General features: G+C 53.4%; 1 protein-coding gene across 1 annotated transcript in view; it reads right to left on the bottom strand.

Moving 5' to 3' along the window:
• The window catches only part of LOC121578672 (netrin receptor UNC5B-b), a 128,513-nt gene that overhangs the window by 18,789 nt on the left and 89,516 nt on the right, over positions 1 to 20,208 (bottom strand). Inside the window, 2 exon segments of the mRNA XM_045216296.1 lie at positions 1,036 to 1,230; positions 18,565 to 18,597. Coding sequence (XP_045072231.1) covers positions 1,036 to 1,230; positions 18,565 to 18,597 — 228 coding nt within the window.

The following is a 20,208-nucleotide window of genomic DNA, read 5'->3' as shown; positions in this document are numbered from 1 at the left end:
GTACACGTTTGGAGATCAAGAGCGAGTTTGAAGATCAAGAAAAGCACCAAAAAAAAATGTGATAAAAAATAATGGAAAGAACAGAGTGAGAGAGAGAGAAAGTACAAGAGAAAAGGTAGTTGATAGAAACGGATTACTTTGAGATCAGAGTAGGAGAATACGCCGTCTAGTTCAGAAAGCTGAGGTGAAGAAGCTGAGGTGCAGAGATAACTATCCACGTGGAACTAGATGTCTAATTTAGACGACATGAGACATGAGACATGACTCCTGAGTGGCGCAGTGGTCTAAGGCACTGCATCGCAGTGCTAACTGTGCCTCTAGAGATCCTGGTTCGAATCCAGGCTCTGTCGTAGCCGGCCGCGACCGGGAGACCCATGGGGCGGCGCACAATTGGCCCAGGGTAGGGGAGGGAATGGCCGGCAGGGATGTAGCTCAGTTGATAGAGCATGGCGTTTTCAATGCCAGGGTTGTGGGTTCGATTCCCACGGGGGGCCAGTATTAAAAAAAAAATGTATTCACTAACTGTAAGTCGCTCTGGATAAGAGCGTCTGCTAAATGACTAAAATGTAAAATTATGTGAAGAAGATGATGGGTAGTAGAAGAGGATGATGGGTAGTAGAAGAGGATGATGGGTAGTAGAAGAGGATGATGGGTAGTAGAAGAGGATGATGGATAGTAGAAGAGGATGATGGGTAGTAGAAGAGGATGATGGGTCGTAGAAGAGGATGATGGGTATAGTAGAAGAGGATGATGGGTAGTAGAAGAGGATGATGGGTAGTAGAAGAGGATGATGGGTAGTAGAAGAGGATGATGGGTAGTAGAAGAGGATGATGGGTAGTAGAAGAGGATGATGGATAGTAGAAGAGGATGATGGGTAGTAGAAGAGGATGATGGGTAGTAGAAGAGGATGATGGGTAGTAGAAGAGGATGATGGTAGTAGAAGAGGATGATGGGTAGTAGAAGAGGATGATGGGTAGTAGAAGAGGATGATGGGTAGTAGAAGAGGATGATGGGTAGTAGACGTTGTGGACTCACCCTGTCTGGGTGGTTTGTAGTTGCCGGGCTGGAAGGCTGTGGTGAGGGCGGAGGAGGAGTCAGTGATATCGCCGTGGAGATGGCGACAGTTGCGTCGGTATGCCAACACCCCCACACACAGCACCAGCACCACACACAGCAACAGCGCCCCCAGCAGGCCGGCATACACCATTACACCCATACCAGGATCCAACGCTGAGAGAGAGAGGGAGGGTTAGGGCATTGCATAGACACACACACACAAACACACAGTTAGACACACAGGTACACACCAACACAGTTGAGGCCAAGAGAAACAAGAAAGGATAAACAGAACCAAAGTTAAAACAGTCTAACAGAATCTATGCTACTTCTCTTTTAACCTTCCTCCTCCCAGTAGACACTGTCCTCGACACCACTGAATAACAACAGCAAATATTGGATGATTCCAGTAGACTGTTGTTGTAATTGCTGAGATGTTGAAGGTGAAAAACCCCCCCTGAGATCGCCTGTTCCCCCACTACACCTCCTCACCTGCAGGGGTAGCTGTTGTCTACAGCAGGAGGGTTTGGGTAAAGGATGGGAGGGAAGGGGAGGGGGAGGGGCTTAAACCTCACCAGCTCCCTGTTCTCTCCTCTCCCCGTTTCCCCACATACTAACCCCCTCTCTCCTCCTTTCACCACATACTAACCCCCTCTCTCCTCCTTTCCCCACATACTAACCCCCTCTCTCCTCCTTTCACCACATACTAACCCCCTCTCTCCTCCTTTCCCCACATACTAACCCCCTCTCTCCTCCTTTCCCCACATACTAACCCCCTCTCTCCTCCTTTCCCCACATACTAACCCCCTCTCCTCCTTTCCCCACATACTAACCCCCTCTCTCCTCCTTTCCCCACATACTAACCCCCTCTCTCCTCCTTTCCCCATGTGCTAACCCCCCTCTCCTCCTTTCCCCACATACTAACCCCCTCTCTCCTCCTTTCCCCACATACTAACCCCCTCTCTCCTCCTTTCACCATGTATTAACCCCCTCTCTCCTCCTTTCACCACATACTAACCCCCCTCTCTCCTCCTTTTCCCCACATACTAACCCCCTCTCTCCTCCTTTCACCACATACTAACCCCCTCTCTCCTCCTTTCACCACATACTAACCCCTCTCTCCTCCTTTCCCCACATACTAACCCCCTCTCTCCTCCTTTCCCCACATACTAACCCCCTCTCTCCTCCTTTCCCCCACGTACTAACCCCCTCTCTCCTCCTTTCACCACATACTAACCCCCTCTCTCCTCCTTTCCCCACGTACTAACCCCCTCTCTCCTCCTTTCCCCACATACTAACCCCCTCTCTCCTCCTTTCCCCATGTGCTAACCCCCTCTCTCCTCCTTTCACCACATGCTAACCCCCTCTCTCCTCCTTTCCCCATGTGCTAACCCCCTCTCTCCTCCTTTCCCCACATACTAACCCCCTCTCTCCTCCTTTCCCCCATGTGCTAACCCCCTCTCTCCTCCTTTCCCCATGTACTAACCCCCTCTCTCCTCCTTTCCCCACGTACTAACCCCCCTCTCTCCTCCTTTCCCCACATACTAACCCCCTCTCTCCTCCTTTCCCCATGTACTAACCCCCTCTCTCCTCCTTTCACCACATACTAACCCCCTCTCTCCTCCTTTCCCCACATACTAACCCCCTCTCTCCTCCTTTCCCCCCCATACTACCCCCCTCTCTCCTCCTTTCCCCATGTAGCTAACCCCCTCTCTCCTCCTTTCACCACATGCTAACCCCCTCTCTCCTCCTTTCCCCACATACTAACCCCCTCTCTCCTCCTTTCCCCACGTACTAACCCCCTCTCTCCTCCTTTCCCCACATACTAACCCCCTCTCTCCTCCTTTCCCACACATACTAACCCCCTCTCTCCCTCCTTTCCCCATGTGCTAACCCCCTCTCTCCCCCTTTCAGCACATATTAACCCCCTCTCTCCTCCTTTCCCCATGTGTGCTAACCCCTCTCTCCCCCCTTTCACCACGTATTAACCCCCTCTCTCCTCCTTTCTCCATGTGCTAACCCCCCTCTCCTCCTTTCCCCATGTGCTAACCCCTCTCTCCCCCTTTCACCACATACTAACCCCCTCTCTCCTCCTTTCCCCACATACTAACCCCCTCTCCCCCCTTTCACCACATACTAACCCCCTCTCTCCCCCTTTCACCACATACTAACCCCCTCTCTCCTCCTTTCCCCATGTCCTAACTCCCCTCTCCTCCTTTCACCACATACTAACCCCTCTCTCCCCCTTTCACCACATACTAACCCCCCTCTCTCCCTTTCACCACATACTAACCCCCTCTCTCCTCCTTTCTCCATGTGCTAACCCCCTCTCTCCTCCTTTCTCCATGTGCTAACCCCTCTCTCCTCCTTTCACCACATACTAACCCCCTCTCTCCTCCTTTCTCCATGTGCTAACCCCTCTCTCTCCTCCTTTCCCCCACATACTAACCCCCTCTCTCCCCCCTTTCACCACATACTAACCCCCTCTCTCCTCCTTTCCCCATGTCCTAACTCCCCTCTCCTCCTTTCACCACATACTAACCCCCTCTCTCCTCCTTACTCCATGTGCTAACCCCCTCTCTCCTCCTTTCACCACATGCTAACCCCCTCTCTCCTCCTTTCCCCACATACTAACCCCCTCTCTCCTCCTTTCCCCATGTGCTAACCCCCCTCTCCTCCTTTCCCCACATACTAACTCCCCTCTCCTCCTTTCCCCACATACTAACCCCCTCTCTCCTCCTTTCTCCATGTGCTAACCCCCTCTCTCCTCCTTTCCCCACATACTAACCCCCTCTCTCCTCCTTTCCCCACATACTAACCCCCCTCTCCTCCTTTCCCCACATACTAACCCCCTCTCTCCTCCTTTCCCCACATACTAACCCCCTCTCTCCTCCTTTCCCCACGTACTAACCCCCCTCTCCTCCTTTCCCCCACATACTAACCCCCTCTCTCCTCCTTTCCCCCACGTACTAACCCCCCTCTCCTCCTTTCCCCATGTGCTAACCCCCTCTCTCCTCCTTTCACCACATGCTAACCCCCTCTCTCCTCCTTTCCCCACATACTAACCCCCTCTCTCCTCCTTTCCCCATGTGCTAACCCCCCTCTCTCCTCCTTTCCCCATGTACTAACCCCCTCTCTCCTCCTTTCCCCACATACTAACCCCCTCTCTCCTCCTTTCCCCACGTACTAACCCCCCTCTCCTCCTTTCCCCACATACTAACCCCCTCTCTCCTCCTTTCCCCACGTACTAACCCCCCTCTCCTCCTTTCCCCATGTGCTAACCCCCCTCTCCTCCTTTTCCCCACATACTAACCCCTCTCTCCTCCTTTCCCCACGTACTAACCCCCTCTCCTCCTTTTCCCCACATACTAACCCCCTCTCTCCTCCTTTCCCCACGTACTAACCCCCCTCTCCTCCTTTCCCCATGTGCTAACCCCCTCTCTCCTCCTTTCCCCATGTACTAACCCCCCTCTCTCCTCCTTTCCCCACATACTAACCCCCTCTCTCCTCCTTTCCCCACGCTACTAACCCCCTCTCTCCTCCTTTTCACCACATGCTAACCCCTCTCTCCTCCTTTCCCCCACATACTAACCCCCTCTCTCCTCCTTTCCCCATGTGCTAACCCCCCTCTCTCCTCCTTTCACCACATGCTAACCCCCCTCTCTCCTCCTTTCCCCACATACTAACCCCCCTCTCTCCTCCTTTCCCCATGTGCTAACCCCCCCTCTCCCTCCTTTCCCCATGTGCTAACCCCCTCTCTCCCCTTTCACCACATACTAACCCCTCTCTCCTCCTTTCCCCACATACTAACCCCCCCTCTCTCCCCCTTTTCACCACATACTAACCCCCTCTCCCCCTTTCACCACATACTAACCCCCTCTCTCCTCCTTTCCCCATGTCCTAACTCCCCTCTCCTCCTTTCACCACATACTAACCCCCTCTCTCCTCCTTTCTCCATGTGCTAACCCCCTCTCTCCTCCTTTCTCCATGTGCTAACCCCCTCTCTCCTCCTTTCACCACATACTAACCCCCTCTCTCCTCCTTTCTCCATGTGCTAACCCCCTCTCTCCTCCTTTCCCCATGTGCTAACCCCCTCTCTCCTCCTTTCCCCACATACTAACCCCCTCTCTCCTCCTTTCCCCACATACTAACCCCCTCTCTCCTCCTTTCCCCACATACTAACCCCCTCTCTCCTCCTTTCCCCACGTGCTAACCCCCTCTCTCCTCCTTTCCCCCATGTCCTAACTCCCCTCTCCTCCTTTCCCCCACATACTAACCCCCCTCTCTCCTCCTTTCCCACATACTAACCCCTCTCTCTCTCCTTTCACCACATACTAACCCCCTCTCTCCTCCTTTTCACCACATACTAACCCCCCTCTCTCCTCCTTTTCCCCACATACTAACCCCCTCTCTCCTCCTTTCCCCACATACTAACCCCCTCTCTCCCTCCTTTCCCCACGTACTAACCCCCTCTCTCCTCCTTTCACCACATACTAACCCCCTCTCTCCTCCTTTTCCCCACGTACTAACCCCTCTCTCCTCCTTTCCCACATACTAACCCCCCTCTCTCCTCCTTTCCCCACGTGCTAACCCCCTCTCTCCTCCTTTCACCACATGCTAACCCCCTCTCTCCTCCTTTCCCCATGTGCTAACCCCCTCTCTCTCTCCTTTTCCCCACATACTAACCCCCTCTCTCCTCCTTTCCCCATGTGCTAACCCCTCTCTCCTCCTTTCCCCATGTACTAACCCCCTCTCTCCTCCTTTCACCACATACTAACCCCCTCTCTCCTCCTTTCCCCACATACTAACCCCTCTCTCCTCCTTTTCCCCACATACTAACCCCCTCTCTCCTCCTTTCCCCATGTGCTAACCCCCCTCTCTCCTCCTTTCACCACATACTAACCCCCTCTCTCCTCCTTTCCCCACATACTAACCCCCCTCTCTCCTCCTTTCCCCACGTACTAACCCCCTCTCCTCCTTTCCCCACATACTAACCCCTCCTCTCCTCCTTTCCCCACATACTAACCCCCTCTCTCCTCCTTTCCCCATGTGCTAACCCCCTCTCTCCCCCTTTTCAGCACATATTAACCCCCTCTCTCCTCCTTTCCCCATGTGCTAACCCCCTCTCTCCCCCTTTCACCACGTATTAACCCCCTCTCTCCTCCTTTCTCCATGGCTAACCCCCCCTCCTCCTCCTTTCCCCATGTGCTAACCCCCTCTCTCCCCCTTTCACCACATACTAACCCCCTCTCTCCTCCTTTTCCCCACATACTAACCCCCTCTCTCTCCCCTTTCACCACATACTAACCCCCTCTCTCCCCCTTTCACCACATACTAACCCCCCTCTCTCCTCCTTTCCCCATGTCCTAACTCCCCTCTCCTCCTTTCACCACATACTAACCCCCTCTCTCCCCCTTTCACCACATACTAACCCCCTCTCTCCCCCTTTCACCACATACTAACCCCCTCTCTCCTCCTTTCTCCATGTGCTAACCCCCTCTCTCCTCCTTTCTCCATGTGCTAACCCCCTCTCTCCTCCTTTCACCACATACTAACCCCCTCTCTCCTCCTTTCTCCATGTGCTAACCCCCTCTCTCCTCCTTTCCCCACATACTAACCCCCTCTCTCCCCCTTTCACCACATACTAACCCCCTCTCTCCTCCTTTCCCCATGTCCTAACTCCCCTCTCCTCCTTTCACCACATACTAACCCCCTCTCTCCTCCTTACTCCATGTGCTAACCCCCTCTCTCCTCCTTTCACCACATGCTAACCCCCTCTCTCCTCCTTTCCCCACATACTAACCCCCTCTCTCCTCCTTTCCCCATGTGCTAACCCCCCTCTCCTCCTTTCTCCCACATACTAACTCCCTCTCCTCCTTTCCCCACATACTAACCCCCTCTCTCCTCCTTTCTCCATGTGCTAACCCCTCTCTCCTCCTTTCCCCCACATACTAACCCCCTCTCTCCTCCTTTCCCCACATACTAACCCTCTCTCTCCTCCTTTTCCCCACATACTAACCCCCTCTCTCCTCCTTTTCCCCACATACTAACCCCCTCTCTCCTCCTTTCCCCACGTACTAACCCCCTCTCCTCCTTTCCCCACATACTAACCCCCTCTCTCCTCCTTTCCCCACGTACTAACCCCCTCTCCTCCTTTCCCCATGTGCTAACCCCCTCTCTCCTCCCTTTCACCACATGCTAACCCCCTCTCTCCTCCTTTCCCCACATACTAACCCCCTCTCTCCTCCTTTCCCCATGTGCTAACCCCCTCTCTCCTCCTTTCCCATGTACTAACCCCCTCTCTCCTCCTTTTCCCACATACTAACCCCCCTCTCTCCTCCTTTTCCCCACGTACTAACCCCCTCTCCTCCTTTTCCCCACATACTAACCCCCTCTCTCCTCCTTTCCCCACGTACTAACCCCCCTCTCCTCCTTTCCCATGTGCTAACCCCCTCTCCTCCTTTCCCCACATACTAACCCCCCTCTCTCCTCCTTTCCCCCCACGTACTAACCCCCTCCCTCCTTTCCCCACATACTAACCCCCCTCTCTCCTCCTTTCCCCACGTACTAACCCCCTCTCCTCCTTTCCCCATGTGCTAACCCCCCTCTCTCCTCCTTTCCCCATGTACTAACCCCCCTCTCTCCTCCTTTCCCCACATACTAACCCCTCTCTCCTCCTTTCCCCACGTACTAACCCCTCTCTCCTCCTTTCACCACATGCTAACCCCCTCTCTCCTCCTTTCCCCACATACTAACCCCTCTCTCCTCCTTTCCCCATGTGCTAACCCCCTCTCTCCTCCTTTCACCACATGCTAACCCCCTCTCTCCCTCCCTTTCCCCACATACTAACCCCTCTCTCCTCCTTTTCCCCATGTGCTAACCCCCCTCTCCTCCTTTCCCCATGTGCTAACCCCTCTCTCCCCCCTTTCACCACATACTAACCCCCTCTCTCCTCCTTTCCCCACATACTAACCCCCTCTCTCCCCCTTTCACCACATACTAACCCCCTCTCTCTCCCCCTTTTCACCACATACTAACCCCCCTCTCTCCTCCTTTCCCCATGTCCTAACTCCCCTCTCCTCCTTTCACCACATACTAACCCCCTCTCTCTCCTCCTTTCTCCATGTGCTAACCCCCTCTCTCCTCCTTTCTCCATGTGCTAACCCCCTCTCTCCTCCTTTCACCACATACTAACCCCCTCTCTCCTCCTTTCTCCATGTGCTAACCCCCTCTCTCCTCCTTTCCCCATGTGCTAACCCCCCTCTCTCCCTCCTTTCCCCACATACTAACCCCCTCTCTCCTCCTTTCCCCCCATACTAACCCCCTCTCTCCTCCTTTTCCCCACATACTAACCCCCTCTCTCCTCCTTTCCCCCACGTGCTAACCCCTCCTCTCCTCCTTTCCCCATGTCCTAACTCCCTCTCCTCCTTTCCCCACATACTAACCCCCTCTCTCCCCCTTTCCCCACATACTAACCCCCTCTCCTCCTTTCCCCATGTGCTAACCCCTCTCTCCCCCCTTTCACCACATACTAACCCCTCTCTCCTCCTTTCCCCACATACTAACCCCCCTCTCTCCCCCTTTCACCACATACTAACCCCCTCTCTCCCCCTTTCACCACATACTAACCCCTCTCTCCTCCTTTCCCCATGTCCTAACTCCCCTCTCCTCCTTTCACCACATACTAACCCCCTCTCTCCTCCTTTCTCCATGTGCTAACCCCTCTCTCCTCCTTTTCTCCATGTGCTAACCCCCTCTCTCCTCCTTTTCACCACATACTAACCCCCTCTCTCCTCCTTTCTCCATGTGCTAACCCCTCTCTCCTCCTTTCCCCACATACTAACCCCCTCTCTCCTCCTTTCCCCCACGTACTAACCCCCTCTCTCCTCCTTTCCCCACATACTAACCCCCTCTCTCCTCCTTTCCCCCACACGTACTAAACCCCTCTCTCCTCCTTTTCCCCCATGTACTAACCCCCTCTCCTCCTTTTCCCCCACATACTAACCCCCTCTCTCCTCCTTTCCCCATGTCCTAACTCCCCTCTCCTCCTTTCCCCACATACTAACCCCTCTCTCCTCCTTTTCCCCACGTACTAACCCCCCTCTCCTCCTTTCCCCACATACTAACCCCCTCTCTCCTCCTTTCCCCACGTACTAACCCCCTCTCCTCCTTTCCCATGTGCTAACCCCCTCTCTCCTCCTTTCACCACATACTAACCCCCCTCTCTCTCCTCCTTTCCCCATGTACTAACTCCCCCTCTCCTCCTTTTCCCCACATACTAACCCCCCTCTCTCCTCCTTTCCCCACGTACTAACCCCCCTCTCCTCCTTTCCCCATGTGCTAACCCCTCTCTCCTCCTTTCACCACATGCTAACCCCCTCTCTCCTCCTTTCCCCACATACTAACCCCCTCTCTCCTCCTTTCCCCATGTACTAACCCCCTCTCTCCTCCTTTCCCCCACATGCTAACCCCCTCTCTCCTCCTTTCCCCACATACTAACCCCCTCTCTCCTCCTTTCCCCATGTACTAACCCCCTCACCTCCTTTCCCCATGTACTAACCCCCCTCTCTCCTCCTTTCCCCACATACTAACCCCCCTCTCTCCTCCTTTCCCCATGTGCTAACCCCCCTCTCCTCCTTTTCCCCCACATACTAACCCCCTCTCTCCTCCTTTCCCCACATACTAACCCCCTCTCTCCTCCTTTCACCATGTATTAACCCCTCTCTCCTCCTTTCACCACATACTAACCCCTCTCTCCTCCTTTCCCCACATACTAACCCCCCTCTCTCCTCCTTTCACCACATACTAACCCCCTCTCTCCTCCTTTCACCACATACTAACCCCCTCTCTCCTCCTTTCTCCCACATACTAACCCCCTCTCTCCTCCTTTCCCCCACATACTAACCCCCTCTCTCCTCCTTTCCCCACAGTACTAACCCCTCTCTCCTCCTTTCACCACATACTAACCCCCTCTCTCCTCCTTTCCCCACGTACTAACCCCCCTCTCTCCTCCTTTCCCACATACTAACCCCCTCTCTCCTCCTTTCCCATGTGCTAACCCCCTCTCTCCTCCTTTCACCACATACTAACCCCCTCTCTCCTCCTTTCCCCACTACTAACCCCCTCTCTCCTCCTTTCCCCATGTGCTAACCCCTCTCTCCTCCTTTCACCACATGCTAACCCCTCTCTCCTCCTTTCCCCATGTGCTAACCCCCCTCTCTCCTCCTTTCCCACATACTAACCCCCCTCTCTCCTCCTTTCCCCATGTGCTAACCCCCTCTCTCCTCCTTTTCCCCCATGTACTAACCCCCTCTCTCCTCCTTTTCCCCACGTACTAACCCCCTCTCTCCTCCTTTCCCCACATACTAACCCCCTCTCTCCTCCTTTCCCATGTGCTAACCCCCCTCTCTCCTCCTTTCACCACATACTAACCCCCCTCTCTCCTCCTTTTCCCCCACATACTAACCCCTCTCTCCTCCTTTCCCCACATACTAACCCCCTCTCTCCTCCTTTCCCCATGTGCTAACCCCCTCTCTCCTCCTTTCACCACATGCTAACCCCCTCTCTCCTCCTTTTCCCCACATACTAACCCCCTCTCTCCTCCTTTCCCCACGTGACTAACCCCTCTCTCCTCCTTTCCCCACATACTAACCCCCTCTCTCCTCCTTTCCCCACATACTAACCCCCTCTCTCCTCCTTTCCCCATGTGCTAACCCCCTCTCTCCCCCTTTCAGCACATATTAACCCCCTCTCTCCTCCTTTCCCCATGTGCTAACCCCCTCTCTCCCCCTTTCACCACGTATTAACCCCCTCTCTCCTCCTTTCTCCATGTGCTAACCCCCCTCTCCTCCTTTCCCCATGTGCTAACCCCTCTCTCCCCCTTTCAACACATACTAACCCCCTCTCTCCTCCTTTCCCCACATACTAACCCCCTCTCTCCCCCTTTCACCACATACTAACCCCCTCTCTCCCCCTTTCACCACATACTAACCCCCTCTCTCCTCCTTTCCCCATGTCCTAACTCCCCTCTCCTCCTTTCACCACATACTAACCCCCTCTCTCCCCCTTTCACCACATACTAACCCCCTCTCACCACATACTAACCCCCTCTCTCCTCCTTTCTCCATGTGCTAACCCCCTCTCTCCCTCCTTTCTCCATGTGCTAACCCCCTCTCTCCTCCTTTCACCTACATACTAACCCCCTCTCTCCTCCTTTCTCCATGTGCTAACCCCCTCTCTCCTCCTTTCCCCCACATTCCTAACCCCCTCTCTCCCCCTTTCACCACATACTAACCCCCTCTCTCCTCCTTTCCCCATGTCCTAACTCCCCTCTCCTCCTTTCACCACATACTAACCCCCTCTCTCCTCCTTACTCCATGTGCTAACCCCCTCTCTCCTCCTTTCACCACATGCTAACCCCCTCTCTCCTCCTTTCCCCACATACTAACCCCCTCTCTCCTCCTTTCCCCATGTGCTAACCCCCCTCTCCCTCCTTTTCCCCACATACTAACTCCCTCTCCTCCTTTCCCCACATACTAACCCCTCTCTCTCCTCCTTTCTCCATGTGCTAACCCCCCTCTCTCCTCCTTTCCCCACATACTAACCCCCTCTCTCCTCCTTTCCCCACATACTAACCCCCTCTCTCCTCCTTTTCCCCACATACTAACCCCCCTCTCTCCTCCTTTCCCCACATACTAACCCCTCTCTCCTCCTTTCCCACGTACTAACCCCCCTCTCCTCCTTTCCCCACATACTAACCCCCTCTCTCCTCCTTTCCCCACGTACTAACCCCCCTCTCCTCCTTTCCCCATGTGCTAACCCCCTCTCTCCTCCTTTCACCACATGCTAACCCCCTCTCTCCTCCTTTCCCCAATACTAACCCCCTCTCTCCTCCTTTCCCCATGTGCTAACCCCCCTCTCTCCTCCTTTTCCCCATGTACTAACCCCCTCTCTCCTCCTTTCCCCCACATACTAACCCCCTCTCTCCTCCTTTCCCCACGTACTAACCCCCTCTCCTCCTTTCCCCACATACTAACCCCTCTCTCCTCCTTTCCCCACGTACTAACCCCCCCTCTCCTCCTTTCCCATGTGCCAACCCCCCCTCTCCTCCTTTCCCCACATACTAACCCCCTCTCTCCTCCTTTCCCCCACGTACTCAACCCCCTCTCCTCCTTTTCCCCACATACTAACCCCCTCTCTCCTCCTTTCCCCACGTACTAACCCCCCTCTCCTCCTTTCCCCATGTGCTAACCCCCTCTCTCCTCCTTTCCCCATGTACTAACCCCCTCTCTCCTCCTTTCCCCACATACTAACCCCCTCTCTCCTCCTTTCCCCACGTACTAACCCCCTCTCTCCTCCTTTCACCACATGCTAACCCCCTCTCTCCTCCTTTCCCCACATACTAACCCCCTCTCTCCTCCTTTCCCCATGTGCTAACCCCCTCTCTCCTCCTTTCACCACATGCTAACCCCCTCTCTCCTCCTTTCCCCACATACTAACCCCCTCTCTCCTCCTTTCCCCATGTGCTAACCCCCCTCTCCTCCTTTCCCCATGTGCTAACCCCCTCTCTCCCCCTTTCACCACATACTAACCCCCTCTCTCCTCCTTTCCCCCACATACTAACCCCCTCTCTCCCCCTTTCACCACATACTAACCCCCTCTCTCCCCCTTTCACCACATACTAACCCCCCTCTCTCCTCCTTTCCCCATGTCCTAACTCCCCTCTCCTCCTTTCACCACATACTAACCCCCTCTCTCCTCCTTTCTCCATGTGCTAACCCCCTCTCTCCTCCTTTCTCCATGTGCTAACCCCCTCTCTCCTCCTTTCACCACATACTAACCCCCTCTCTCCTCCTTTCTCCATGTGCTAACCCCCTCTCTCCTCCTTTCCCCATGTGCTAACCCCCCTCTCTCCTCCTTTCCCCACATACTAACCCCCTCTCTCCTCCTTTCCCCACATACTAACCCCCCTCTCTCCTCCTTTCCCCCACATTACTAACCCCCTCTCTCCTCCTTTCCCCACGTGCTAACCCCCTCTCTCCTCCTTTCCCCATGTCCTAACTCCCCTCTCCTCCTTTCCCCACATACTAACCCCCTCTCTCCCCCTTTCCCCACATACTAACCCCCCTCTCCTCCTTTCCCCATGTGCTAACCCCCTCTCTCCCCCTTTCACCACATACTAACCCCCTCTCTCCTCCTTTCCCCACATACTAACCCCCTCTCTCCTCCTTTCCCCACATACTAACCCCCTCTCTCCTCCTTTCCCCACGTACTAACCCCCCTCTCCTCCTTTCCCCACATACTAACCCCCCTCTCTCCTCCTTTTCCCCACGTACTAACCCCCCTCTCCTCCTTTCCCCATGTGCTAACCCCTCTCTCCTCCTTTCACCACATGCTAACCCCCTCTCTCCTCCTTTCCCCACATACTAACCCCCCTCTCTCCTCCTTTCCCCATGTGCTAACCCCCCTCTCTCCTCCTTTCCCCATGTACTAACCCCCTCTCTCCTCCTTTCCCCACATACTAACCCCCTCTCTCCTCCTTTCCCCACGTACTAACCCCCTCTCCTCCTTTCCCCACATACTAACCCCCTCTCTCCTCCTTTCCACGTACTAACCCCCCTCTCCTCCTTTCCCCATGTACTAACCCCCCTCTCCTCCTTTCCCCACATACTAACCCCTCTCTCCTCCTTTCCCCCACGTACTAACCCCCCTCTCCTCCTTTCCCCACATACTAACCCCCCTCTCTCCTCCTTTCCCCACGTACTAACCCCCCTCTCCTCCTTTCCCCATGTGCTAACCCCCCTCTCTCCTCCTTTCCCCATGTACTAACCCCCCTCTCTCCTCCTTTCCCCCACATACTAACCCCCTCTCTCCTCCTTTCCCCACGTACTAACCCCTCTCTCCTCCTTTCACCACATGCTAACCCCCCTCTCTCCTCCTTTCCCCACATACTAACCCCCTCTCTCCTCCTTTCCCCATGTGCTAACCCCCTCTCTCCTCCTTTCACCACATGCTAACCCCCTCTCTCCTCCTTTCCCCACATACTAACCCCCTCTCTCCTCCTTTCCCCATGTGCTAACCCCCCTCTCCTCCTTTCCCCATGTGCTAACCCCCTCTCTCCCCCTTTCACCACATACTAACCCCCTCTCTCCTCCTTTCCCCACATACTAACCCCCTCTCTCCCCCTTTCACCACATACTAACCCCCCTCTCCCCCCTTTCACCACATACTAACCCCCTCTCTCCTCCTTTCCCCATGTCCTAACTCCCCTCTCCTCCTTTCACCACATACTAACCCCCCTCTCTCCTCCTTTCTCCATGTGCTAACCCCCCTCTCTCCTCCTTTCTCCATGTGCTAACCCCCTCTCTCCTCCTTTCACCACATACTAACCCCCTCTCTCCTCCTTTCTCCATGTGCTAACCCCCTCTCTCCTCCTTTCCCCATGTGCTAACCCCCCTCTCTCCTCCTTTCCCCACATACTAACCCCCTCTCTCCTCCTTTCCCCACATACTAACCCCCTCTCTCCTCCTTTCCCCACATACTAACCCCCTCTCTCCTCCTTTCCCCATGTCCTAACTCCCCTCTCCTCCTTTCCCCACATACTAACCCCCTCTCTCCCCCTTTCCCCACATACTAACCCCCCTCTCCTCCTTTCCCCATGTGCTAACCCCCTCTCTCCCCCTTTCACCACATACTAACCCCCTCTCTCCTCCTTTCCCCACATACTAACCCCCTCTCTCCCCCTTTCACCACATACTAACCCCCTCTCTCCTCCTTTCCCCATGTCCTAACTCCCCTCTCCTCCTTTCACCACATACTAACCCCCTCTCTCCTCCTTTCTCCATGTGCTAACCCCCTCTCTCCTCCTTTCTCCATGTGCTAACCCCCTCTCTCCTCCTTTCACCACATACTAACCCCCTCTCTCCTCCTTTCTCCATGTGCTAACCCCCTCTCTCCTCCTTTCCCCACATACTAACCCCCTCTCTCCTCCTTTCCCCACGTACTAACCCCCTCTCTCCTCCTTTCCCCACATACTAACCCCCTCTCTCCTCCTTTCCCCACGTACTAAACCCCTCTCTCCTCCTTTCCCCATGTACTAACCCCCTCTCTCCTCCTTTCCCCACATACTAACCCCCTCTCTCCTCCTTTCCCCATGTCCTAACTCCCCTCTCCTCCTTTCCCCACATACTAACCCCCTCTCTCCTCCTTTCCCCACGTACTAACCCCCCTCTCCTCCTTTCCCCACATACTAACCCCCTCTCTCCTCCTTTCCCCACGTACTAACCCCCCTCTCCTCCTTTCCCCATGTGCTAACCCCCTCTCTCCTCCTTTCACCACATACTAACCCCCTCTCTCCTCCTTTCCCCACGTACTAACCCCCCTCTCCTCCTTTCCCCACATACTAACCCCCTCTCTCCTCCTTTCCCCACGTACTAACCCCCTCTCCTCCTTTCCCCATGTGCTAACCCCCTCTCTCCTCCTTTCACCACATGCTAACCCCCCTCTCTCCTCCTTTCCCCACATACTAACCCCCTCTCTCCTCCTTTCCCCATGTACTAACCCCCTCTCTCCTCCTTTCCCCACATGCTAACCCCCCTCTCTCCTCCTTTCCCCACATACTAACCCCCTCTCTCCTCCTTTCCCCATGTGCTAACCCCCCTCTCACCTCCTTTCCCCATGTACTAACCCCCCTCACCTCCTTTCCCCATGTACTAACCCCCTCTCTCCTCCTTTCCCCACATACTAACTCCCCTCTCCTCCTTTCCCCACATACTAACTCCCCTCTCCTCCTTTCTCCATGTGCTAACCCCCCTCTCTCCTCCTTTCCCCACGTACTAACCCCCCTCTCTCCTCCTTTCCCCATGTATTAACCCCCTCTCTCCTCCTTTCCCCATGTCCTAACCCCCTCTCTCCTCCTTTCCCCACGTACTAACCCCCTCTCTCCTACCCTCTCCTGCTGGGTGATTGTTTCTGACTGGCCTGCACACAGCACTGCCTCGGCCTACTTAGCCCTGACTCCACCACGCTCATACAGAAAGAGCCAACACCAGAGTAAAAGAACAGAAGAGAGGAGTGCAGAACAGAGGTGCTGAGGTACTATCCATGGGAAGATCAAACTATAACAAGTAAGAGGAGGAACAGAACTAAAAGGAGGAAAGAGGGGAAGGGGAAAGGAGAGGAGAAGAGAGGAGGAGAGAAGAGGAGAGGAGAGGAGAGGAGAGGAGAGGAGAGGAGAGGAGAGGAGAGGAGAGGAGAGGGAGAAGAGGAGAGGTGAAGAGGAGAGAAGGAGAGGGGAAGAGGAGAGGAGAGGTGAAGAGGAGAGAAGGAGAGGAGAAGAGAAGAGGAGAGAAGGAGAAGAGAGAAGGAGAGGGGAAGAAAATAGGAGAGGAGAGGAGAGGAGAAGAGGAGAGGAGAGAAGGAGAGGGGAAGAAAAGAGGAGAGAAGGAGAGGAGAGAAGGAGAGGAGAGGAGAGAAGGAGAGGGGAAGAAAAGAGGAGAGAAGGAGAGGAGAGGAGAGAAGGAGAGGGGAGAAGGAGAGGAGAGAAGGAGAGGGGAAGAGAGGAGGAGGTAATGAGAGGAGAAGAGAGAAGAGAAGGAGGGGAGAAGGAGAGGAGAGAATGAGAGGGGAAGAGAGGAGGAGAGACGGAGAGGAGAGAAGGAATGGAGAGGAGGAGAGAAGGAGAGGAGAGAAGAGAAGGAGAGGGGAAAGGAGAGGAGAAAAGAAGGAGAGGGGAAGAGGAGAGGAGAGAAGGAGAGGAGAGAAGGAGAGGGGAGAAGGAGAGGAGAGAAGAGAAGGAGAGGGGAGAAGGAGAGGAGAGGAGAAGAGAAGGAGAGGAGAGGGGAGAAGGAGAGGAGAAGAGAAGGAGAGGGGAAGAGAGGAGGAGAGAGGAGGAGAGGGGAAGAGAAGAGGAGAGAAGTATTCAGAGGACAGAAATGTACAGACTAAAGTACAAGAGAAGGGAAAGGTAGAAGAGGAGAGGAGAGGAGAGCCTAAGGCAGGCGCAGCGGAGGAGTGGAGCGGAGGAGTGGAGCAGAGGAGAGCTTGCACGCTCAAGTGGTGCGACAGGACTGAATCAGACAGCCGTCCTTACTTATTACCACAGGAACAGAACAATAGCGAATTAGATGCATTACTGTAGAGCGCCTTCCCCCGAGCCCATGTCATAGCCAGCTAAAGAACATTACCATCAGATCTACTGTAAAATATATTACTATATATTATTGATAACTTAAAACCAGATATAAGATCCAGATCAATTCCCCTCAGCAAGTCTTAATGTTCTAGTACTTCTAGTTTAAATGTAAAATATATGACTATATACTATTGATAATTTAAAACCAGATTTAAGTTCAAGTTAGGTCTCTCTTAATCTTTATCTTAATTTAATTTAATTTAAATTATCTTAATTTTATCTTAATGCTCTACTACTTTTACAAATACATTATTGGGGTCATACAGGGAACTGCCAAAATAAAGGAAACAGTTGAGTAAATGAGGGATACAAAGTATATTGAAAGCAGGTGCTTCCACACAGGTGTGGTTCTTGAACCATTATTTTGGCTACCATGGCTAGGATGACAATGCCCCCATCCACAGGGCACGAGTGGTCACTGACTGGTTTGATGGACATGAAAACTATGTAAACCATATGCCATGGCCGTCTCAGTCACCAGATCTCAACCCCATTGAACAATTCTGGGAGATTCTGGAGCGGCGACTCAGATAGCGCTTTCCATCACCATCAACGACAACACCAAATGATGGAATTTCTGGTGGAAGGAGGAAGCGAGGATTTGATGGCTAGTAGCGCTTTTCAGACACTGACCACATCTGCTCAACCTTCCTCTACTCCCAAGCTCTGTCCACTCTGCCACGTCATTACTGTGTTAAGGGTTCAACCTCGGGCTCTTTGGTTCAAAGGCTTGCGCTACTCTCACAGAGTTGTCAAACTGGACACGACTGGACAATAACCAGGGTAGACAAGGTTGACAAGACTGGACAACATCCATAACCAGGGTGGACAAGACTGGACAACATCCATAACCAGGGTGGACAAGACTGGTCGACATCCATAACCAGGGTGGACAAGACTGGACAACATCCATAACCAGGGTGGACAAGACTGGACAACATCCATAACCAGGGTGGACAAGACTGGACAACATCCATAACCAGGGTGGACAAGAAGGTGAGGTGAGGCTATATAGCTGCGTCTCAAATAGCACCCTATTTCATAAGTAGTGCACTATATAGGGAATAGGGTGCCATTTGGGATGCAAGCTACAGTGAAGTACATCTGAGGCGACATGAAGGTGGGGGTGACATTTCTACACAGATAGGACATTGCACACACACACACACACACACACACACACACACACACACACACACACACACACACACACACACACACACACGCTTGTATGTAGGCACGCACACTAATGGAAAGACAGTGGGGGTGAACAGGAAGTCATGGAAAGGTGAAAGGTCATGGAAAGGTGAACTTACGATCACTGGCATGTTCAACAGAAACCTTTTTACCTGTATGAACAGAGGAAAAGAAAAGAACATCAAAATAGTTCTGGAAATGAAAGTTCCAGCCAATGAGAATGAGCAAGGGGAGCGTCCCAAATGGCACCCTATTCACCGTGTAGTGCACTACTGTTGACTAGGACCCATAAGACTGTGACTAGGGCCCATAAGACTGTGACTAGGACCCATAAGACTGTGACTAGGGCCCATAAGACTGTGACTAGGGCCCATAAGACTGTGACTAGGACCCATAAGACTGTGACTAGGACCCATAAGACTGTGACTAGGACCCATAAGACTGTGACTAGGACCCATAAGACTGTGACTAGGACCCATAAGACTGTGACTAGGGCCCATAAGACTGTGACTAGGACCCATAAGACTGTGACTAGGGCCCATAAGACTGTTGACTAGGACCCATAAGACTGTGACTAGGGCCCATAAGACTGTGACTAGGGCCCATAAGACTGTGACTAGGACCCATAAGACTGTGACTAGGACCCATAAGACTGTGACTAGGGCCCATAAGACTGTGACTAGGACCCATAAGACTGTGACTAGGACCCATAAGACTGTGACTAGGGCCCATAAGACTGTGACTAGGACCCATAAGACTGTGACTAGGGCCCATAAGACTGTTGACTAGGACCCATAAGACTGTGACTAGGGCCCATAAGACTGTGACTAGGGCCCATAAGACTGTGACTAGGACCCATAAGACTGTGACTAGGACCCATAAGACTGTGACTAGGGCCCATAAGACTGTGACTAGGACCCATAAGACTGTGACTAGGACCCATAAGACTGTGACTAGGACCCATAAGACTGTGACTAGGACCCATAAGACAGTTACTAGGACCCATAAGACTGTGACTGAGACCCATAAGACTGTGACTAGGACCCATAAGACTGTGACTAGGACCCATAAGACTGTGACTAGCGCCCATAAGACTGTGACTAGGACCCATAAGACTGTGACTAGGACCCATAAGACTGTGACTAGGACCCATAAGACTGTGACTAGGACCCATAAGACTGTGACTAGGACCCATAAGACTGTGACTAGGGCCCATAAGACTGTGACTAGGACCCATAAGACTGTGACTAGGACCCATAAGACTGTGACTAGGACCCATAAGACTGTGACTAGGACCCATAAGACTGTGACTAGGGCCCATAAGACTGTGACTAGGACCCATAAGACTGTGACTAGGACCCATAAGACTGTGACTAGGGCCCATAAGACTGTGACTAGGACCCATAAGACTGTGACTAGGACCCATAAGACTGTGACTAGGACCCATAAGACTGTGACTAGGACCCATAAGACTGTGACTAGGACCCATAAGACTGTGACTAGGGCCCATAAGACTGTGACTAGGACCCATAAGACTGTGATTAGGACCCATAAGACTGTGACTAGGACCCATAAGACTGTGACTAAGACCCATAAGACTGTGACTAGGACCCATAAGACTGTGACTAGGACCCATAAGACTGTGACTAGGGCCCATAAGACTGTGACTAGGGCCCATAAGACTGTGACTAGGACCCATAACACTGTGACTAGGACCCATAAGACTGTGACTAGGACCCATAAGAATGTGACTAGGGCCCATA

This window comes from Coregonus clupeaformis, unplaced genomic scaffold, assembly GCF_020615455.1.
Source record: "Coregonus clupeaformis isolate EN_2021a unplaced genomic scaffold, ASM2061545v1 scaf0669, whole genome shotgun sequence".
NCBI classification, from domain to species: Eukaryota; Metazoa; Chordata; class Actinopteri; order Salmoniformes; family Salmonidae; genus Coregonus; species Coregonus clupeaformis.
Note: the sequence above shows the minus strand (reverse complement) of the source record. Positions and strands in the feature narration are given on the sequence as shown.